This window comes from Sus scrofa, chromosome 1, assembly GCF_054392235.1.
Source record: "Sus scrofa isolate SSC_HxYL_T2T_F1_AM1 chromosome 1, Sscrofa_HxYL_maternal_Yorkshire_Landrace_v2.0, whole genome shotgun sequence".
NCBI classification, from domain to species: Eukaryota; Metazoa; Chordata; class Mammalia; order Artiodactyla; family Suidae; genus Sus; species Sus scrofa.
The window spans coordinates 14791298-14815336 of NC_139383.1; the positions used below are offsets into that span (position 1 = coordinate 14791298).

Here is a 24039-nt window from a genome sequence, read left to right on the forward strand (position 1 = left end):
GATGGCTTAGTTGTTAAGGATCTGGTGTTATCACTGCTGTGGCACATGTTCAGTCCCTGGTGCAGGAATATCCACATGCCAGGTACAGCAAAACGAACAAACAAACAAAACATACATTTTCTGAGTCATGGTAAAAACTAATTTGCTGTGTTGTAAACCAATAAGGAAACATACAGTTTTTCTTCTTTCCTTCAAGCAAAGCTTAAGTGAATGAAAAGCAATTGTTTTTGTCTTCTTACAAAGTTTTTTCTAGCGTGACTTTTCTACATTGTTACCAAATTCAATTTTTTTTCCACTTCTCAATTTCATTTTCAAATTCACCTCTTTTGATACACTTTTATGATAAACCCACTGTAACATTTGGGTTACAAGCATTTTATGTAGACAGGAAACTTCAGCCAAGAAAGGAACGAGGACACAGTTTTGTTGTCATTAAACTTACTGTGTTTTACCATGGTTAGATCCCTGAATTCTAGCTCCAGGATAATGATTTTAAAGTTGAAACCACAAGAATGTGCATAGTCAACAATGAAAACCATACTCTGCCAGTTCTTCTTGCTGACATCGCTATACTAAATAGAACTGAAGAAAAATCCAGCCACTTTACTGTGCTAAAGGATCTCCCCCTTGTGCCTAAACTTTGTATTGAACTCAAGTAGGATGGAAAGTCACCAGCTTGATACATTATGATTAAAAAAAAAAAAATTAAGGAGAAAAGCGACTTTCCTTCTCCTATACAGCAATTACTGTTGAGAGTTTGGGGCTAACACCCTAATACGAGCGCTATACTAGGAGGACTAGAACAACTTGAGGGCTTCAAATACTTCTCAGTAACTGAAGACTTGCAAATCTTAGTGGGTACTAGTTTTCTGAAGATGTTCAATTTAGCTTCTTTGATAACAGCAAAGATTTTGAACAATCCACACAGCAAAAGAAAGCGGCTTATGTAGCTACATACATAAGATCTGGCTATATTATAAAACATTCGCAGCCACTGAAAGTCACTGAGCACAGGGTAGTTCCTGTCATAGCACAGCAGAAACGAATCTGACTAGGAACCATGAGGTTGCGGGTTCGATCCCTGGTCTTGCTCAGTGGGTTAAGGATCCGATGTTGCTGTGAGCTGTGATGTAATCACAGACGTGGCTCAGATTTGCTGTGGCTGTGGTGTAGGCCAGCAGCTGTAGCTACGATTAGACCCCTAGCCTGGGAATCTCCACATGCCAAGGGTTGGGCCCTAAAAAAAAAAAATGCAAAAAAAAAAAAAAAAAGTCACTGAGCACAATGTAATAATGAAGAGATAAAGCAGTATTCAAAAACGCATACATTTATGAAAAACTCACAATTATGTAACATATTTCTTGTTTTTCTTTAAAAATTTTTTTTGCATGAATACTAGGCAAGTTATTAACCTGCTGAGCTACAATGGCAACTCCAAAATATTTTTTATTGAAGGGAAGTATATTTGATTTACAATGCTGTGCTAATTTCTGCTGTACAGCACACTGACTTAGTTGTACACATATATACATTCTTTTTTTAAAAAAATTCCATTCCATTATGGTTTATCCAAGATTGGATATAGTTCCCTGTGCTGTGCAGCAGGACCTCATTGCTTATACATTCTAAATGGAATAGTTTGCTTCTATTAACCCCAAACTCCCAGTCCACCCCTCTCCCTCCCGCCCCTCCTTGGCAACCACACGTCTGCTCTCCTCGTCCATATAACATGTATTTCTTTATTCATTTAACAAGTAGTAATTGATCTAATTGATGAGACTTTCAAGTAGACCCATTTCATCCTTCAGACTTCAGTTTAAATAGCATCACATCAGAGGGTTAAAAAAATTGCTTCAAAGGCTAGAACTTTTCATCTACCAATCAGTCATTGATTAAGCACCTACTCTGCACTCACCATGGGGTGGGGGTGGAGGGGGGTAAATACACAGAAGACAGAACCAGGCGCTGCCCCCAGGGACTGCAGAACTAATGGGCATCAGCTCTTCAGAAGTGTCTTCTGTAAGAAATGATTTTCCCTTCTAAAAGTTCTGAAAATGAGGTGAATATCAACAAGCTGAAAGGGGGAAAGGGCACCCACCAAAGAAAAGCAGGGAAGTGAAGCAAGTGAGGGTTGGTCTCTAATGGGAGGGCTCAGAATCCACGAGCTCCGCGCGCAACAGCAGCACTTCTGCTCTGTAGTTCCCTGCGGCGGGGGAAGGGCAGGGTTCACAGACTATTCAGGTGGCCACTAGAGGACGCCAGAACGCCGATATCGTTCACTGACTCCAGTGTCCCTAGGGAATCTGGGTTTTGGATTGACTGCAGTTCAAGTTGACCAGAAATAACTTCTCCTTTTCCAGTAATATTGTGAGAATGAGACTTAGGTCACAGAGTTAAGAGGAGACCAGGGATTAGAAATCAAATATTTTTGAGTCCTAGACCATTATTGAGCCCCAGGTCACACTGCTATCCAAGGCAAAAAAAAAAAAAAAATGTATCCCTCCAGCAGGAACTAATTACAACTAACTAGACATAAGTCACGAAAGTAAGATGACAAAACAACTCACAAAACTAAAATTTCGGAAGTTGGAAAATCACTTCAGAATTTTTTTTTTTTTTTTTTTTTTTTTGTCTTTTGTCTTTTTGTTGTTGTTGTTGCTATCTCTTGGGCCGCTTCCGCGGCATATGGAGGTTCCCAGGCTAGGGGTTGAATCGGAGCTGTAGCCACCGGCCTACGCCAGAGCCACAGCAACGCGGGATCCGCGCCACGTCTGCAACCTACACCACAGCTCACTGGCAACGCCGGATCGTTAACCCACTGAGCAAGGGCAGGAACCGAACCCGCGACCTCATGGTTCCTAGTCGGATTCGTTAACCACTGCGCCACGACGGGAACTCCAGAATTTTTTTTTTAACTTAAACAGTACAAGCCCGGTTTTCTGTTTTAGAGACATAAAACATTTGTCTACACATGGAGGAAAACTTAGAAATTCAGACATTAAAATCTTTTTTTTCTTTTTTGGTCTTTCGTCTTTTCAGGGCCACACTCGCGGCAAATGGAAATTCCCAGGCTAGGGGTTGAATCGGAGCTGTAGCCACTAGCCTACACCATAGCCACAACAACACCAGATCTGAGCTGTGTCTGCGACCTACACCACATCTCACGGCAATGCCAGATCCTTAACCCACTAAACAAGGCCAGGGATCAAACCCATGTCCTCATGGATACTCGTTGGGTTTGTTAACCGCTGAGCCACAATGGGAACTCCCAGACATTAAAATCTTAACAGGGGTATTGGAAGTGGAGGAATCATGTTCTTACTGTTCTTTTTCTCATTTTTTCCCTCTGCCTTATTCATTTTCTATAATTTCAAGATATTATTTACTGCATACCATCTATGTCAGACATTGCCCTAGCACTTTATCTGGGTAACAGGACATGCATGTATAGAAATGTTCAGTCTCTCCCATCCCCCATGCCTAGTCCAGCAAAAAAGGACTAAAGGGGAAAAACTTCTATGAGGGTAGAGGCTCCAGAACAAGGCTCAGTGAGGGCCTTGCCAGACAGCTGTTAGGGTAGGAGGAGAAACTCTTAAAATGTAAGAGTCTGAACTATGTTGATATTGCCTTTTGCAGTGGGAATTTATTTTAGAGAAACACAACCTTGAAGTGGAACGACATGGGTTCTGCCTATAAAGTGGTTCCAAAGTATTACTGCATTTTATCAAACATCAAAATGCCACCTCAAATTATAGGGAAAAAAAGCTGGGTCATCCAAAAAAAATCTTGTTCGTTTGTTAATCACATAAATCCGTGGAGAATAAACCAACACCTAATTATTTATCTGCTCCTCACCCACATTTTCATTGTAATGTACCTAAGATACTGGATGTATGACTCATCAAAAAGGCACTGCATGAATTTATAAGCTGCTTTATCCAGGAATTACTTCATACTTCACCAAGGATGGCATGGTTAGCAGGTGAAATAATTGAAGAGGCTATTTGGGGAAAGTTTCCTGAGATAACTCGACTTTTCAGCAAAAACTTCACCCCCAGCTGATCCCAGAGCCTTGGCTTCCCCCACCACGCTCCTCTCTACCTGTGCCAACCATGTAGAGGCCAAATTTCCCGGAGGGGACAAGGTGGGGGGAGCAAAAGACTGTAGGCAGAAGCCCTGTCTATTGGGTGTCTCAGGCCCTCATTTCAGTGGCCCTTAAGGGATGATGAGAAGCAGTTCAAAAACCAGTGTTTTGCGATCACAACAAAAGAGATAAAGAGGACTTCATGAAAATCTAAAACTTTTGTGCTGCAAACGATACCATCAAGAAAGGGAAAAGAGGAGTTCCCGTCGTGGCACAGTGGTTAACGAATCCGACTAGGAACCATGAGGTTGCGGGTTCAATCCCCGGCCTTGCTCAGTGGGTTAAGGATCCGGTGTTGCCTTGAGCTGGGGTGTAGATTGCAGATGCGGCCCAGATCCTGCATTGCTGTGGCTCTGACGTAGGCCAGTGGCTACAGCTCCAATTGGACCCCTAGCCTGGGAACCTCCATATGCTGCAGAAGCAGCCCTAGAAAAGGAAAAAAAAAAAAAAAAGGGAAAAGATAACCCACAGGATGAGAGAAAATACTCACAAATTATGTATCAGAAGATATAAAAACTCTTAAAATAAAAAAGTTAATTTCTATTGATTGATTGATTGTCTTTTTGTCTTTTTTAGGGCCGTACCCATGGCATATGGAGGTTCCAAGGCTAGGGGTCTAATCAAACTACAGCTGCGTCTGCAGTCTACACCACAGCTCATGGCAACGCCGGATCCTTAACCCACTGAACAAGGCCAGGGATCGAATCCACAACCTAATGGTTCCTAGTCAGATTTGTTTCCGCTGTACCTCAACAGGAACTCCAAAAAAGTTAATTTTTAAATGGAGAAAAGAATTGAGGACATTTCTCCAAAAATATACGAATGGCTGTTAAACATGTGCAAACATGCTCAACGTCATTAGTCATTAGGGAAATGCAAATTGAAACCACAATTAGACACCACTTCACACCCAGTAGTGTGGTTATAATGAGAAACACAGACAATAACAAATGCGGGATTCCCACTGTGGTGCAAGGGGATCGGTGGCATCTCTGCAGCGCTAGGAAGCAGGCTGGATCCCCAGCTGGGCACAGTGGGTTAAAGGAGCCAGTGTTGCTGCAGCTGCAGTTCCTACCTGATCCCTGGCCCGGAGAACTCCATATGCCTCAGGGCTGAGTGGCCAACAAGAAAGAAATAAAAGAAAAAAAGAAGAAGAAAGAAGAAAAAAAGGAAGAAAAACAAAACAAAACAAAACAAGGGCTGACAAGGATGTGGAGGAATTGGAGCCCATAAGCACTGTTGCATGTAAAATGTTGCAAAGTTGGGCAGTTCCTCCAAACATTAAATATAGCTGCCATGTGATCCAGCACTTTTACTTCTAGCTACATACCCAAGAGAACTGAAAACACACACACAAACACGTGTATGTGAATATTCATAGCAGCACCATTCAAGACAGTCAAAAAGTGGAAGCCACCGAAATGTCTATCCACTGATAGATGGATACCGTATACCCATCGGCGGTATATCCATACAACGGCATCTTATTCAGGAAAAAAAGGAATGAAATACTGACACAGCTTATAACTGATGAACATTGAAAAGAAGCCAGTCACGTGGAGTTCCCGTCGTGGCTCAGTGGAAAGGAATCTGACTAGCATCCATGAGGACACAGGTTTGATCCCTGGCCTCACTCAGTGGGTTAAGGATCTAGGGTTGCCATGAGCTGTGGTCTAGGTCTCGGACACAGCTCGGATCCCGTGTTGCTGTGGCTGTGGCGTAGGCCAGTGGCTAGAGCTCTGAGTAGACCCCTGGCCTGGGAACCTCCATATGCCGTGGGTGCAGCCCTAAAAAGACAAAAAACAAAAAAACCAAAAAAAGAGAAAGAAGCCAGTCACAAAAGACTACACATTGTATGATTCTACTTATTTACAAAATGTCCAGAACCAGATTACTGGTTGCCAAGTGCTGAGGAGAGCAAGCTAGGCTTAGGGACAGGGTTTCTTTTAGGGCAGGTTAAAATGTTCTGAAGTTAGATTTTGGTAATAGTGGCACAACTCTGCGTATATACTAAAACACTCAAATGGGTGAACTGTGTGTGAATCTTATCTCAAGGACGCTGGTTCTAAAAAAATAAAATCAACTGAAAAAACGACAGGAAGCCCCTTCCTCCTGCTACACATTTTTCGAAAATGCCATCTTGACTTCCTCTTCCCCAGGGCCATCTCTCTTTCTTGCAGGAGAGGGTAAACTCCTTCCTCATACATCTTTTTTTTTTTTTTTTTTTTTTTTTTTTTGTCTTTTTGCTATTTCTTTGGGCCGCTCCCGCGGCATATGGAGGTTCCCAGGCTAGGGGTTGAATCGGAGCTGTAGCCGCCGGCCTACGCCAGAGCCACAGCAACGCGGGATCCGAGCCGCGTCTGCAACCTACACCACAGCTCACGGCAACGCCGGATCGTTAACCCACTGAGCAAGGGCAGGGACCGAACCCGCAACCTCATGGTTCCTAGTCGGATTCGTTAACCACTGCGCCACGACGGGAACTCCTTCCTCATACATCTTAATCTCATGCTCTTTATAAAACATGGTAAAAATAGAAAAAACAACAACCAGAAAAAAAAAAAAAAAAAAAAAAAAAAACATGCTTCAGAAACTGTATTACACCATAGCTCATGCTGCGGCTATGATGTCAATACAAATAGACAATTACATCCTAACTCACAGCAAGTGTCTACGAATAATTCTAATAGGCTCAGTATTTTAGTAAACACATTTAAAACAGGAACACGGCATTCCCGTCATGGCTCAGCGGTTAACAAACCCAACTAGCGTCCATGAGGACACAGGTTCGCTCCCCGGCCTCACTCAGTGGGTTAAGGATCTGGCATTGCCACGAGCTGTGGTGTAAGTCACAGACACAGCTCGGATCTGGTGTTGCTATGGCTGTGGTGTAGGCCAGCAGCTACAGCTCTGATTGGACCCCTAGCCTGGGAACCTCCATATGATGCAGGTGCAGCCCCCAAAAGAAAAAACAAACAAAAAAACCAAACCAGGAACACACATAGGCACACGTAGGTAGATAAAGAAAAGAGTAAATCCAAAGTGTGCAGCTTTATATAAATATTTTACCAAAACGTTTTCAAGCACTTTTAGCAAGGGCACAGACTAGAACTTCATTTAAATGACATGATTTAAGAAGTGCTTTGACAACATCTATAATATGCAAATTTCTTCATTTTACAAACCCCCCTTTTTTTTCTTTTTGTCCCCCCCCAACCCCGCACCAACCATATGGCGTTCCCTGGCCAGCAATCAGATCTAAGCCACAGCTGCCTTTAACCCACTGTGCAGAGCTGGGGACTGAAGCTGCATCTGCCACTACAGAGAGACCTCGTTCGGATCCTGTTGCACCACAGCAGGAACTCCTATAAACCTCACTTTTAATTAATTTCCCTTCTTAACCTTCCCCCATCGGAAGATTAAAACCAATGAAATTTTTCAGTACAATTCATTTTATTATTCTAGTGCAAGAAAACATTTCCAGGTTTATTTCCAATTTCAATTTCAAAACAAACTGACCTGAAACTTTAGAGTCTTTAATAGCTGGTGATTACCAATAAACACTTAAGAATACAAAAAGTGAATTAACTTGTTGGTAGTACTCCAAAATCAAGGCATAAGAACCTTTTCTATCTAAAGTTTTTTGTTTAACTGCAAGGCAATCTTGTTCATTTAAAACACTTTTATGTGTTAAAATAACATATCCCAGTTGATTATTAATATCACAAAGAGAAGGTAAAAGGTGTTACATTTCTTCAAGTATTATGGAACTTCATTCTGTGTTTCCTTCCATCCATTCCACAGGCCAATCAAAAGGCAAACACGTGCAAATAATACAGGTTATTGAAATGAAATGAAATGAAATTCAAGGAGAAATAAAATTTAGAATTAACTTCAGAGCTAAGTTTTAACTTTCATGTGTTCAAATATCACAGTTGTAAGAAACGCCTCTCTTGACAAAGCATATTTAAGATGTATATTATATCACGGAGCCCTTATTTCTAGAGCCCCAAATCAAACTAAATACAATTCCGTGCTTCTTAAGAATGTTAAATACCATGCAGCATAGTGGGTTAAGAAAATATTAACTTTAAAAGCAGAATTCACTTATACTTTGTTTTCGGCCCAGTTAAGTTCATGAAAACCATTTGAAATGATGCATTTAACTTGAAATAAGTTACTAAAGTTCCGACATAAACCTAAGTAGCTGTAACTAGTGTAACCCGTCTTTCCCCAAAACAAAGCAGTGGGGCAACATGTCCAAAGGAGAAAGCCTCAGAGCGGAGGTAAGAGAGCACTGAGAAGCCAAGCGGCCCAGAGCTGCGCGGAGCAGCCAAGCGCCTAAATGCACACGCTGCTGTTCCGGAGATGAAGAAGAGTGCCTGTCAGACCTTCCTACTCAGCGGAGAGCTCCGACAGCAAGTCAAAGCGGACCGTCAAACTGAAACACTCCATACCTCCCCTTGGTCAGCCAGGTGGGCTCAGCAGCTGTGAGCTGTTCCCCTTGCCCAGGCGGCAGACCAACCTGAACCTCAGCTTTTAATGTTCTTATACTGCAGAGGGGCGCGGGGTGGAAGCCATTCAAAGCCTCATGAAATGGAATGGTAAACTCCCACTTTCTGTCACCTGTCAACTTCCTGTAATTCAGGTCCCCCTTAAATAAAATTAAATGTGCCTTCTGTAGTGCGGCATATAAGTCAGGAGCAACTTGAGACATTGCGCTGAATTCATGAGGTAGAGTCCAAAACATATGATCCAGGTAAACCCACCTGCCTGTTTTTATATGGTTTTCCCAGTCAACCCCACACCTGGACATCCACTTATGATTAGAATGTTTCAGCTGTTTGAGTAACCAGTTAAAATCACGCACAGTAGTATCAGAAACAAACCATGGAATCATTTTTCCGTAAAAATGGATCTCAGTAGCCAGTTTAGAGGACAACAAGAAGTCAGCTAATACTAAATCTGTAACAAGTTCAAACCCAGAATTGTCCAGAACAATAATCACTCGAGTAACAGATGCTTTTTCTCTTGTTTTCTTGCAATTGCTGAGCAACGACCAAAGCTGTTCCATGTTATTCACTAAAATGAAAGGTTTTAGGTCTTCCAAAGAATTTACTATATTGGTCTTCTGAAAGCTAGTTTCCCCGCCTGATAGAGAGAGATCACACTTATTTCCCCACAGTGATATCTGAAAAAGAAAAAGCACAAAACACTTATCCTTCTTTTGAATAACCAACAAAAACTATTACAAAGGATGTAATGGGAGGGTGGCTTGCTAAAAATAGTCATTAAATTTATCCCTAAAACTCTTAATATAAAAACGTCCATCCAATCTACATTTTTTTCTAAGTATGCTGTATAAAAAGGTAAAACAATGAAACCTTTTTAATTAGCCTGTATGTAATGAACTTTAAAAGTCTGAATGAATTGAGTACCTGTATCATTTAATTAGAATGAAGTTTTTGCAACTTGCAGATATTAGAACATGATCAGATGGTATTAAAAAAAGGCTACAGGAGTTCCCCTGTGACGCAGCGGAAACAAATCCGACTAGGAACCGTGAGGTTGCGGGTGTGATCTCTGGCCTTGCTCAGTGGGTTAAGGATGCAGCATTGCTGTGAGCTGTGATGTGGGTCAAAGGCGAGGCTCAGATCCTGTGTTGCTGTGGCTGTGGTGTAGCCCAGCAGCTGTAGCTCCAATTCGACCCCTAGCCTGGGAACTTACATATGGCTGCAGGTGTAGCCCTAAAAAGCAAAAATAAAAAAAGCTATGAAGTTTACTTGATAATCCAGAGTCAAGGGAAAAAAATTCCCTTTCCCCATAAGACTTCTCAGTTTCTTTTGCTAGCTGTATATCCTTAGGACATGGCAACTTCTCTGGGATTTAGTTTTCTTACTTGTAAAATAAAGAAACTGCACAAGGCGATGTCTAAAGACTTCCAACTCTAACAATCTATTATTCCACTTTGAATAAACTCAGGTTTATTTTCTAGGACATGGTATGTAGTCCTATTTTTTTTAAGCTATAACTAAAATTACACATTTAGGACTGCAGGTTCTGGAATCAGACAGACCTGGGCTTCAAACTCTAGCATTGCCAATAAACAACCACTAGTAAATTAAGCTCTCAGGCTCAGATTCCACAAGTGAAAAATGAGATAGTAAAAGCCATGTAGCTTGTAGAGTTATTTTGAGAATTGACATAATGCATCTAAGTAATGTACCCAAAAGCTGGCATATATAAGTATTCATTAACTATGAGCCCAAACAGGCCCTGGTATTCTGTGACTCAAAATAAAAGGAGAGTACATGCTTCAACAAAAACCATTATTTTAAAAAGAAAGATAAAAATGAATGGATTTGGGAGTTCCCGTCGTGGCTCAGTGGTTAATTAATCCGACTAGTTTCCATAAGGATGCAGGTTTGATCCCTGGCGTCACTCAGCGGGTTAAGGATCCAGCATTGCAGTGAGCTGTGGTGTAGGTTGCAGACGTGGCTTGGATCCCTCGTCGCTGTGGATATGGTGTAGGCCGCTGGCTACAGCTCTGATTCGACCCCTAGCCTGGGAACCTCCATATGCCGAGGGAGCGGCCCTAGAAAAAGGCAAAAAGACCAAAAAAGAAAAGAAAAGAAAAAGAATGGATTTAAGTGTAAAGCTTAAATAACAGCTCGAGTGTCCAAATTTGATGAAGACACATACAATGGTGCCCTGTGAGGATACCCCCAGCTGGGGTCAGGGTCTCTGTCAGGCACGTTGTTGGCAGGGAATACTGATCTTTTTTTTAAAACAAAGTATAGTTGATTTACAATCATCTTCCCAAAAAGACAAAAAAAAAAAAAAAAAAAAAACCAAGGGGAGTTCCCGTCGTGGCACAGTGGTTGACGAATCCGACTAGGAACCATGAGGTTGCGGGTTCAATCCCTGTCCTTGCTCAGTGGGTTCAGGATCCGGCGTTGCCGTGAGCTGTGGTGTAGGTTGCAGACGCGGCTCGGATCCCGTGTTGCTGTGGCTCTGGTGTAGGCTGGCGGCTACAGCTCCGATTCGACCCCTAGCCTGGGAACCTCCCATATGCCGCGGGAGCGGCCCAAGAAATGGCAAAAAGACAAAAAAACCAAAAAAACAACAAAAAAAAACAATCATCTTCCGGTTTGTAATCCTGTATTATTTGTATCATTATTTCATTGTCTATAGTCCCTCAAGATTACAAGTTCTACCACAGCAAGAACTGGTCTGTTTTTCTCACTATCATATGCCCAGCATCTAGAACAGTGGGGTTTTTTTTGTTTGTTTGTGTTGGGTTTTTTTTTTTCAGGGCCGAATTCACAGCATATGGAAGTTCCCAGGCCAGGGGCTGAATCAGAGCTGCAGCTGCCAGTCTATACCACAGCCACAGCAACACAGGATCCGAGCCATGTCTTCGACCTACACCATAGCTCATGGCAACATCGGATCGCCAACCCACTGAGTGAGGCCAGGGATCAAACCCGCATCCTCATGGATACTAGCCAGGTTTTTAAACCGCTGAGCCATAACAGGAACTCCCAGAACAGTGTTTGATGGAGTAGGCACTGAAATATTTGTGTGGACATGGTGGAATGCTATGGCTTTTAAAAACAGATCAGTAATAATAATAAAGTAACGGGAATTCCCTCATGGCCCAGTGGTTAACAAACCCGACTAGTATACATGAGGATGCAGGTTTGATCCCTGGCCTTGCTCAATGGGTTAAGGATCCGGCGTTGTTGTGAGCCGTGGTATAGGTGGCAGACGCAGCTCAGATCCCGAGTTGCTGTGGCTGTGGTGTAGGCCAGCAGCTGTAGCTCTAACTCGACCTCTAGCCTGGGACCCTCCATATGCCTTGGGTGTGGCCTTAAAAAGACAAAAGACCAAAAAAAAAAAAAGAAAAAGGACATATATATGTATGACTGAGTCACTTAGCTGTACAGCAGAAACTGGCACAACATTGTAAATCAACTATACTTTGTTTTAAAAAAAAGATCAGTATTCCCTGCCACCTAGAACACCTTCAGGCTGCTTATAGGAAGTGAACCCACTGGTCATGAGCACTAACAAGGGACAACTTCGGCTTCCTTGATATGGGCGGTTGGGGTAGCTGGCCGAGCTAGATGACAGGAAGTAGACTGACGCCTTCCTCTTCACAACTTATATACTTAGGGAACGAAGAGCACACTGAATGATTACTTCCCAAAAGAAGAGCCTAGCTAGGGGCAGAGAGTGACACACTGACTTTCTATTTAAATTATAGTGGATTTACAATATTGTGTTCGTTTCTGGTGTACAGCAAAGTGATTCAGTTATACATAACTTTTTTCATATTCTTTTCCATTATGTTTTATTATAAGATTTTTTCATTTTTTTGCTTTTTTAGGGTCCCACTCGCAGCATATGGAAGTTTCCAGGCTAGGGGTCAAATCAGAGCTACAGCTGCTGGCCCACATCACAGCCACAGCGACACAGGATCTGAGCTGTGTCTGTGACCTACACCACAGATCACAGCAATGCTGGATCCTTACCCACTGAGTGAGGCCAGGGGATAGAACCCGATCCGCATGGATACCAGACGGATTCATTTCCACTGCACCCCAATGGGAACTCCCAACTATAGGATACTGAATAGAGTTCCCTGTGCTATTCAGTAGGACTTTGTTGTTTATCTTGTTGTTTATCTAGTTCCCTGTGCTATTCAGTAGGACCTTGTTTTTATATATTATATATATATATATATATATATATATATATATATATGTTAATTTGTATCTGCTAACCCCAAACTCTTAAATTATCCCTCCCCCATCCCCTCTCCCCTTTGGTAATCATAAATGTTTTAAGTTCATTTGTGTCACTTTTGTGTGTGTGTGTGTGTGTGTGTCTTTTTAGGGCCGCACCCACGGCATGTGGAGGTTCCCAGGCTAGAGGTCTAATCGGAGCTGTAGCCACCAGCCTACCCAACAGCCACAGCAACGCCAGATCCGAGCCTCATGCAACAGCTCATGCAACGCTGGATCCTTAACCCACTGAGTGAGGTCAGGGATCGAACCTGCAACCTCATGGTTCCTAAGTCAGATTCGTTAACCACTGAGCCATGGCGGGAACTCCATTTTTGTCATATTTTAGATTATACATGTAAGTGATACCATATGGTATCTGTCTTTCTCTGACTTACTTCCACTTAGTATGATAATCTCTAGGTTCATTTTTTTGTTTCCTTTTCTAAGGTAAGCATAAATAATAGTGGGGGGGAAACAACACACAAGTTTGTTAGTTAACGATACCAAGGCCACTTTTCTTCCAAACTCAAAATATCCCATTGGCGCTTCATCATTCAGCTTACTCGCTCACCTTCAGTTCCATCAGGACTTTCTCACATCCACAACCTGTCAGCACATTCCACAGCCTCAGCTTTCAAAGTACATCCGGAATCTGGTGACACTTACCACCTCTGATGCCATCAACTTGGTCCAGTTCTCCCTCCCCTGAGTCATTTTAATACCAGATCTCCCCGTTTCTACTCCTGACCTTCAGTCTGTTCTCAGAAGCAATCCCTGAAATAAGCCCCTTAATGTTATTCCTCTGATCAAAACCCTCTAACACCTTCCTGTTTCACGGTGAGTAAAAACCTTAGTCCCTCCCTTTGCTCCCTTGCAGCCCCTCCCCTCTGCTCCGCATTCCGAGGTCCCCTCTGCCTGTCTCGCACACCTGCAGGGTCCCCCTCGGGGCCTCAGCAGGATGCTCCACCTGGCCTGCTTCCCCTGCCTGGGGTCCTGCCCAGGTCACCACCTCAGCAGGCCCCTCCCCGGCCCCCTACTTAAAACTGCTGTTCCTGCTCCCCTCCCCCACCACCGGGGTCCCGTCCCTGTTTTATTTCGCTTCCCAGCACTTTCTAACGTCTCCTTCTGGAAATGTTTCTAAATTTTGCTGGGAAGTGAAGACTGGAGACACTGCTGTGTTAAACTATATGTCTTTGAATTGTTTTGATTATAAAAATGTATTTTAAATTTCAGGATATTTTGAATGAGAATTAAAAACTAGGAGTTCCCATTGTGGCTCAGTGGTTAATGAATCTGACTAGGAACCATGGGGTTGTGGGTTCGCTCCCTAGCCTTGCGCAGTGGGTTAAGGATCCGGTGTTGCCGTGAGCTGTAGTGTAGGTTGCAGACGCGGCTCGGATCCCATGTGGCTGTAGCTCTGGCGTAGGCCAGTGGCTACAGCTCCAATTAGACCCCTGGCCTGGGAACCTCCATATGCCACAGGTGTGGCCCTAGAAAAGGCAAAAAGACAAAAAAAAGCAAACAAAAAAACTAAACCTGTAACAAGATGAAGAAATGCAATAAAACCACATTAAATAGGCCACTGACCACCCAAGTGTTTCCACCTGCTGAAGATGACGGCACAAGGGATCTGGGTTCCAGACTCTGTGGCCGATGCCGATAGGATCAAATCTACCTCTCACATCGAATTATGAGGTAAATAATACCATCCCCATTTAACAGATGAGGAAACTGAAGCTCAGAAAAGTTAAATACCTTGCCTCAAGTCCAACCACAACTAAGCTACCCAGCCAATATTCAAAGCCAAGATAGGCTGGGTCAAATGTCCGTGAACTTCAGTGTTCTCTCAAGAATGACAGAAGCTGTGAAGCCAGATGACTCCTGCGCCACTAAAACCACCTTCAGTTGGAGGAGAAGAGATTTCAAAACCCATTTCCAGAGATTTAATGGATTTTCAACTCTTGTATAACAGAATTATTAAAATGATAAAAAAAGGACCAACTATAACTTAAATGATAATATAGAATCATGCTTTGCTATTGTGTACCAGTTTATTATTTTTAACTGTTTAAATAAGTATACTCAGAAGATTAATTATTATATTTACCTGAAGAACTTTAAAAAACTCATCTTTCAACTGATTTTCATCTAGGTCTTCAATAGTTTTCATCAACTCTTGCAGGTGAGTACATAAAGCAATGATAGATTCTTGCGACTCAAAGAAACTTTGCTCTTTTGATTCTTTAAATACATCAAAGTCATCGATTGGCGGACTAAAGTAGGAGAAAAACAAAAATAAAACATTTATATAACTCTGTACCATTTTTTAACATTTGGGTAATTGCAGTTTTTAAAAGAAAGAAAACAGTAGCATCTCATCTGAACGATCACTGGTAACTTTTTCTTTTTTTTGGCCACACATGCAGCATGTGGAAGTTTCCAGGCAAGGGATCAAACCCATGCCATGGCAGTGACCAGAGCCACAGCAGTGACCAGGCCAGATACTTAACCTGCTGCACCACAAGGGAACTCCTCACTGGTAATTCTTTACTAGACATAACACAAATGAAGTTACACAAAAACAAGTAGTCAAATTACACAAAATAAACAAATTACACAAATATAAATCCCCAAAGTCATTTTAATTAATTGTCAAAAGTTCCTTGGAGTTCCTGTCGTGGCTCAGTGGTTAAGGAATCTGACTTGGAACCATGAGGTTGAGGATTCGATCCCTGGCCTCGCTCAGTGGGTTAAGAATCTAGCTTTGCGGAGTTCCCGTCGTGGCGCAGTGGTTAACGAATCTGACTAGGAACCATGAGGTTGCGGGTTCGGTCCCTGCCCTTGCTCAGTGGGTTAACGATCCGGCGTTGCCGTGAGCTGTGGCGTAGGTTGCAGACGTGGCTCGGATCCCGCGTTGCTGTGGCTCTGGCGTAGGCCGGCGGCTACAGCTCCGATTCAACCCCTAGCCTGGGAACCTCCATATGCCGCGGGAGCAGCCCAAGAAATAGCAACAATAACAACAACAACAACAACAAAAAGACAAAAGACAAAAAAAAAAAAAAAAAAGAATCTAGCTTTGCCATGAGCTGTAGCATAGGTCGCAGACATGGCTCAGATCCCGTGTTGCTATGGCTCTGGCTTAGGCTGCTGGCTACACCTCTGATTAAACCCCTAGCCTGGGAACCTCCAGATCCCTTGGGCGCGGCCCCAGAAAAGACAAAAAAAAAAAAAAAAAAAAAAAAAACAGTTCCTTAACCAAATATTTTACTGGGAAGTATTAAATAATTATAGAGGCTGTATTCATAATTATTTACCCAGTGGGTTTTCAGGGCAAAAGGAGAAAGAGAAACAAAATTTCAAACATATGGATATAAACAGAATAGTTGAATACAATGTAGTAATTACTAATAAAGTCAAACACAGAATATTATGGGAACCCAATGATCACTTGAGATAAATCAGACAATACTAAAGTTTATTATACTGACAAATTTTAATCATGTATGTGTAGATTTTATACATTTTTTTTTTGGCAACTTTTATCCCCAAGTTGACTTTGACCAATGGTGATGTATGTGCCAAGGCTACATCTTCATGCTACCCAATGAGAGATCAATGACATTAATATTGGCCTAAAAACCATAACTAAGAAGTGTAGCTAGTAACATAGGAGCCTCTACAGAATCAAGTATCAAAAGCGTTCAGATCACAAAAAAATTAGCCCTTTCTTCCATGGGTCATCCACCTTAGGATAAAGACAGTATGACTGATGCAATGGGATTTAAAATCAAAACCAAAAACGTACCAGAAGTTATACATTCAAATGATTGCTGCCTCCTTCTTGTCACTCAGGCCCCTTGGGAAGCTACACCCTGCGTCCAAGGATGCTGCCATTGCTCAAAGCGCTTTTGGAATTCCTCTTTTGGAATTTTCTTCAGAACCTGTGGCACAGTATTAAACATCCTGTCAGTGATAGGGTATCTTCATCCTTTGGAGTGAATTTATTTTTGGAAATAGCCAAAAGTCACTCAGAGCAATTTCAGCAGAATGAGGGGTGTAAATCAAATGGAATAAAACCATTTCAGCCAAAAATGAGGAGTGACTGGAGTTCCCTGGTGGCCTAGCAGTTTAGGATCTGGTGTTGTTACTGCAGATCACTGCTGTGGTACGGGTTCGACCCCTGGCCCAGGAACATTTGCATGCCTCGGGTTCAGCCCCCAGCAAAAAATGACATCAATCTCTTTTTGAGGTTTGTAAACTGGCTCTGAAAGAGGTTCCAAAGAAACAAAAGATGTTTTTGCAATGGCAGCATTGCTGAAATCAATCAGTCTCTCAAGTTAACATAAAAGGATTAAAAAAAAAAAAATTGGATGCACAGGTTCAAATGCAGGGAGTCAGCAAACTGCAGCTTACAGATCCCATCTGGCCCCCTGCAACTGAGGCTTGCAGATCCCACCTGTTGTATAGGATCTTCAAACTCAGAACGGTTTGCACATTTTTGAAGAGTTGAAAAAAAATTGAAAAGAAGATTTTGTGACACAAGAAATTCAAATTTCAGTGTCCACAACTGATACTCTACTGGAACACAGCCATGCTCATTTACACACTGTCTGTGGCTGATTCTGCACCTGGAGCTGAGCGGCTGCAACAAAAACCAAGTGTCCCCCACAGCCCCAAACACTGGTTATCTGACCCTTTACAGACAAAGTTCATGGACTCTTGTTTTAGTGTTTCATTAATAAATCATTGATAATTTAAAGTCACGCCCTACACTAACAATGAGATGTGTTCCTTGTATTTAAGAGAGCAAACTCACATAACTATGTATGACTACAGATTTTCAAATGTTTTGCTATTGCAGAATCTACTAAAGCTGTATATGTGCACACACTCTGATCCAGGGGTTTACTCCTAGGCACACACCTACCAGAAATACACATGTATGTTCACCAAGAGTAAGTGTTCGAGTGTTCACAGCAGCGCTCTTCATAATAAACCCAAATTGACAACTGTTCAAATATCCATCAGAACAGGTAAAGAGATTCTCATATATTCATTTAATGCTATACTACATAGCAATGAAAACAAATAATTTATAATTAAATCCAATAATACGAATGAATTTCACCAACATAATGCTGAGTAAAAGAAGCCAGATACAAACCTACATTCATATAATTTCATTTATTTTTTGGCTGCACCTGCAACACTGCGGAAGTTCCCAGGCCAGGGACTGAACCTGTTCCACATCAGTGACAATGCCGGATCCTTAACCTGCTGAGCCACCAGGGAACTCCACACAATTTTATTTAAATGACGTTTAAAAGGAGACAAACCAGGAGTTCCCATCGTGGCACAACAGAAACGAATCCAACTAGGAATCATGAGGTTGCGGGTTCGATCCCGGGCCTTGATCAGTGGGTTAAGGATCCGGCGTTGTCGTGAGCTGTGGTGTAGGTCGAAGACACGGCTTGGATCCCGCATTGCTGTGGCTCTGGTGTAGGCCAGTGTCTACATCTCCGATTAGGAACCTCCATATTGCCGTGGGAGAGGCCCTAGAAAAGGCAAAAAAAAAAAAAAAAAAGAATCCAAAAGTATCCATGAGGATGCAGGTTCAATCCCTGGCCTCGCTCAGTGGGTTAAGGACCTCATGTTCCTGCAAGAGGGGTAGGTCACAGACGTGGCTCAGATCCCACGCTGCTGTGACTATGGTATAGGCCAGCAGCTGCAGCGGACACTCCACTCCTAGCCTGGGAACTTCCATATGGCACAGAAAAAAAAAAGAAAAAAGTTAAGACAGGAAAAAAACTAATGAATAGACTCAAGTTTATGAATGTTCTCCAAAGTAATCTTTTTATTTTACTATTAGTGTTAGTTTAATCAATTGCTTTGTATTATCCTATGCTATGTTTAGGAATAGATACCAAAGAATGCCTCTTACCCAGCAAATTCGTCTTATCCCACATAACCTGTGAGGTAAAAGAATGATCTGAATTTACATTTTCTTCTGCTAGGTCATTTCTACATTAGAATTGTCCTAGGGAAAATTTGATTAGCATAAACAAACCTATTAAAAATTGTTTCTGTTTTTGTTTTAATTTTATGGCTGCACTGTGGCATATGTAAGTTTCCAGGCCAGGGATTCAATCCAAGCATCAGCTTTGCTTGGAGCAAAGAAGGATCCTTAACCCACTGTGTTAGCCAGGGTTCAAACCTGCACCTCTGCAGTGCCCCAAGCCGCTGCAGTGAGATCCTTAACCCACTGCACCACAGCAGGAACTCCTATAAAAAGGTATTTTGGGAGTTCCTGTCATGGCTCAACAGAAACAATCTGAATAGTATCCATGAGGACACAGGTTTGATCCCTGGCCTCATTCAGTGGGTTAAGGATCTGGCATTGCTGTGAGCTGTGGTGCAGGTCGCAGACACAGCTCAGATCCTGCACTGCTGTGGCTATGGTGTAGGCCAGCAGCTACAGCCCCGATTTGACCCCAGCCTGAGAACCTCCATATGCCGCAGGTGAGGCCCTAAAAACACACACAAAGTTATTTTGAATTCATGTTTAATTTTTAGTCTTTTTCTAACCTAGCCATTAAAAAAAGAGCTAAAGATTAAGACAGTGCATAAAACAATGTGGTGACTCACCACTGACTCCTCTTACCAAATTAATTCTGACATATTATCTATTTTTATAAACAAAACATATGCTTAGTTTGTCCCATTTTGATTTTTATACAAAAAATTATTTCAAATTAACATTTTTTTTTTGCTCAGTAAATACAAATGTGTTTTACTCTACAAAAAAGTAAGCCTTTTCAGATAGTCAATCTTACGTCTCTTCTAGGTAAATGGATTGTAATTGCCAAGAATCCACTGTACCAATAACATCTGCAAAAATATCCAATAGTGCCATTAATATTTGCCTAACTAAATTCAAGATTCCACTGTTTTTTACCGTAAAACTCACGATTTTATAATCTCAGAAAAAGCATCATTTATCTAGACATTTGTTATTTGATGGTTATATACTTACCTTTGGATAATTGCTTCATGAATCCTCCGATACATGTAGCATTCCACAAACAACCACGGGGAAAGAAACCACCTTGGTTTCCCATCACTTTCATTTAAAAGGCTCTGTTGATATTCTAGGTACTGATTCCATGTGTCAGTATCAACGAACTTTTCAACTAAAGGAACTATTGGTTTATCTGTTTGCAATTCATTCCGTAATTTAGACAGAAGAGAAATTGCTTTCTTTTCAGCCTCCATGCCTTTCTGCAGAAATATGGGAAAACATTTATATATGAATAATCTATATGTAACTGTTTTATATATAAATGATATATGTACACACATATATACACATAATTTCTCTAGGGTGACCCATTTTTATATATCTAAACTTAAGGAAAAGAATACATTTAAAAACTACATTCTAGTCTTTCACAAACTATTATGAGCACCTAAATTTCTTTCTTTTTTTTTGTCCTTTGTCTTTTTGGGGCCGCACCTGCAGCATGTGGAGGTTCCCAGGCTAGGGGTTGAATCGGAGCTACAGCTACTGGCCTATACCACAGCCACAACAACGCTTGATCAGAGCTGCGTCTGCTACCTACACCACAGCTCTTAGCAACGCCAGATGCTTAACCCATTGAGCCAGGCAAGGAATCGAACCCGAAACCTCATGGTTCCTGGTACGGATTTGTTTCTGGTGCAGCACAATGGGAACTCCTAAGCATTTAAATTTAGAATTTTAGAATTTTGAAGCTGAAAAATCAAAGAACACACACACACACACACACACACACACACACAGACCCATCTCATATCAGATTATCTTGCCTTATCTCTTCTGCCTTTGTTTTTTTAAACTTTCACCTTAGGTACTAGAGTTTTTTCTCTATCTCCAGGTGGGCTAACCATTACCACAGAAGGAAAACTGCTTACTGTGTTTCAGTTAGAGTTAAAAAAAAAAAAAAAACCCAAAAAAAAAGTTAAAACACAATTCTTACCTCTCCATGTTTCTCGAAAAATTCACTTTTGTGTCGATGCAGTGTATCAATAGCCTTGGTTAAGATCTGTGGTATTCTATCTTTAATTGTAATATAGGCAAATGATCTAGAGAAGAGGATCATATACACAGTATATTACTCAGCAGCATTAATACTAGAAGATTGGTCACCTGATTTAAATTCAAACTCCTTTTCATACAACTGCTGCAAGGTAAACCAGCACTGCTCGACTCTCATAGCAAAAAGTAGGAAAATCTGAAAGCCTTTCTGGTGTATCATAAAACTCTTTGTGCCTCAAATCCCAGACTCTCAGTTAGAATCTGTTTAATCGTTCTTCTCTCATTGTATTCCTTTTATTTTCCTTAATCAGAAACTAGTTTAACAATGTGATAAGACAGAAAAAGAAGAGATCTCCCTGTGGTGCAGTGGAAATGAATCCAACTAGTATGAAGACGCGGGTTCAATCCCTGGGCTTGCTCCGTGGGTTAAGCATCCAGCACAGCAGTAAGCAATGTTCTAAGTGGATCTCATAAACTGGCAGCTATAGCTCCTATTTGACCCCTAGCCCGGGAACTTCCATATGTCACAGGAGTGGCCCTAAAAAGCAAAAAAAAACCACACAAAACCAGAGAGAGAGAGAGAGAGACAGAAAAAGAATTATCCAAACAGACTTTTCTCCCAGGTCTATTACTTACTAAGTGACTTCTTAGAAAGATGAGGCAATGGATGTAAGACTGCCTGAAAGACTCTACTGTGCTAGAAAAACATAAAGAATGAAAGATATTTATGAGCCTGCTTCTCTCTTGTGTTTATATTCTTAGTCAAATTTAATTCTTTCCAAAGGTGTTTCTTGCTGTCTTCTCTATCTGCCCAATAACTCCTTCCATCCTCTTCTACCCTAAATAAAATTAAGGCATATTATCATCTTCCTCTCCCAACTGGAAAATTTGATTTTCTTTTCTTTTTTGTCTTTCTAGGGCCACACCTGCAGCCCTATGGAAGTTCCCAGGCTAGGGCTCGAATTGGAGCTATAGCTGCCAGCCTACACCACAGCCACGCCAGATCCGAGCTGTGTCTACGACCTACACCATAGCTCATGGTAACGCCAGATCCTTAACCCACTGAGTGAGGCCAGGGATGGAACCTGAGTCCTCACGGATGTTGGTCAGATTCGTTGTCACTGAGCCAGGATGGGAATTCCAATTAGAGATTTTTGTAGAAGTGTCAAAGAATGAAGAAAGCTGGAGATGACTTGGGTATACTTGAATTAAAAACTAAAGATATTCCTGATTTTAAACATACAAAAATCAAGATGTACAGATTATCACACTTGAAATTAATACAACACTGACATCTTCACTTCAATTTAAAAAACTATACGATGTCAGCCCCCCAAAAAGATTTAACGATTATCACTTTATCATAATTAATTTAAGGAAATACATGAATGAGTTAGAAAAAAGACTTCAGTAAGTGATGAAATTCTGTGCAGTTTTTAAATCAAAAGCACAAAACTTAGCTGATCAGGTCATTTATATCTTCAGATCACCAGAGGCAAAGTAAAAACAAAGTAAGTTGAAATACTGCTGCCCAAATCTCCTACTTTAATGCGGGATCTTCTTAAAAACTCAAATATCTTATTGCATATTTTAAAAAATAGGATTATACCTTGAGTATTTCTTTAAAAGACTTCCTCAAATGTTAAATATAAAACAAAGAAAATTGCAGAAATGCTTCCTGATTCTGTGGTGTTTTACAGCGAGTAGATTTTAATATGCAGAGTTAACTGCTCTGATCAGAATTTAACTTTTAAGAATTACTACTAATTCCTTGGAAGAAGAGAAAGAATACTAAATCAATTGACACTTGAATTTCCCAAGGCAGCAGATAGAAAAAGAAGTGCTAGTCCTCTGAGGTTTACTTATTTGGAAAGTATTACTATTTTTCCACCTACTAAATGTCTCCAGAGGCTTGCATCTCTAAGGCTAAGGTCTCAGGTCAGCACTAGAGTGAAGGCAGAGGCGCCCGAGGCTCAGTATTTAGACACACACAACCCCTATATTTGCACGACCCTGAAGCTGAGCACATGCTTAAATCATGGGACACTGGTGCCTCTCTCACCTCCCTCTACTGCCGGTACAATTTCTTCTAAGTGTTCTTGGGTTTTGCAATACTTTGCCGTAAGGACATATCTCAAATATAAATTAGGCCTTTCAATTTATACAGATAGATATATTTTTAATGGAATCTATAACATGAAGCCTAAAAGGCAAGAAGGTACAGTAATTTTTTAGTGGGATTATGAATTAATCTGATCAGCGATCTGAGGACCCCCTCCCCAGCTTTTGTAGAGAACTTTAACCCCCTGCAAAGTAGGTTCATTAACTAAATAAAATATAATTAAAACCAGCCGCTGCAACATTCTAAAAGCGGGCATACACTCTCAAGACACTCATGCGGGAGTTAAAAAAAAAAAACAAAAAAAACCACAGTTCGAACCGCTTTAAAAACATAACTGTTTGATACAAATTAATATAAGGCTAAGAAAACCCGCGAACCATCACTGCAGAGACGCCGGGGTAAACGGAGATCTTCAGTCAGGGTTCGCAGTCCGTGCCGGTGCAGGCAGGGAAGAAATCACGAATCACTGCAAGGAAGAAGTTACAAAGCCTATCCGAGCCTGGAGCCCAGCGAGCGGCCGCCCTGCCCTCGCCTCCACGCGAGTCCTTAGAAACCCAGCCGCCGCCGCCAGCAAAGCAGGGACCTACGGTGCGATGGAACTCGCGGGCGGCGGGGAGCAGGCGCCTACCGCACAGCGCCGCTTCCCCGCTGGGGCCCGACGGCTCCCGATGGGGCCCAGCTTTCCGCAAAAGCGGGGAGGAGGAAGAGGAGTGAGCGAGGAAAGCGACACGAACCCTACGTCCTGTCCCGAGAGAGACTTCGGAGGCCCCGCCATCACCATCCGCGTTCCCCGCGCCAACTCTCGGGTTTCACCAGACGCAGGAAAGCAGGAGGTGCCGGCGCGAGGGAGGAGCTGAGATGAGGAGGGAGGCGGGTTAAAAAATGCTTTTGAATGAAAAAACTTTAT

At 41.9% G+C, this 24039-nt stretch overlaps 1 protein-coding gene across 12 annotated transcripts; it reads right to left on the bottom strand.

Moving 5' to 3' along the window:
- Positions 1-7578: 7578 nt before the first annotated feature.
- On the bottom strand, positions 7579-23962 carry ARMT1 (acidic residue methyltransferase 1). 12 transcript variants are annotated; one of them, XR_014811482.1, is made up of 7 exons: positions 23867-23934; positions 20952-21057; positions 19970-20214; positions 16742-16877; positions 15044-15209; positions 8258-9335; positions 7579-8092 (listed from the first exon to the last, which is right to left on the bottom strand). XR_014811482.1 is itself a non-coding variant. In NM_001243637.2 (6 exon segments), coding segments are annotated over 5 exon segments (1332 nt in total). In that variant the 5' UTR covers positions 23914-23962; the 3' UTR covers positions 7579-8089; positions 8256-8567.
- Between the last annotated feature and the right edge of the window lie 77 nt (positions 23963-24039).

Excerpts from the sequence above, each read along its gene's own strand:
- ARMT1 (XM_084970168.1), bottom strand. The coding sequence starts at position 23,913 with ATGGTGATGGCGGGGCCTCCGAAGTCTCTCTCGGGACAGGACGTAGG. Across the intron at positions 20,215-20,951 it reads TTTTCGAGAAACATGGAGAG|AAAGGCATGGAGGCTGAAAA; the intron begins GTAAGAATTGTG and ends ATATTTCTGCAG. Across the intron at positions 15,210-19,969 it reads CATGAAGCAATTATCCAAAG|TCCGCCAATCGATGACTTTG; the intron begins GTAAGTATATAA and ends CTCCTACTTTAG.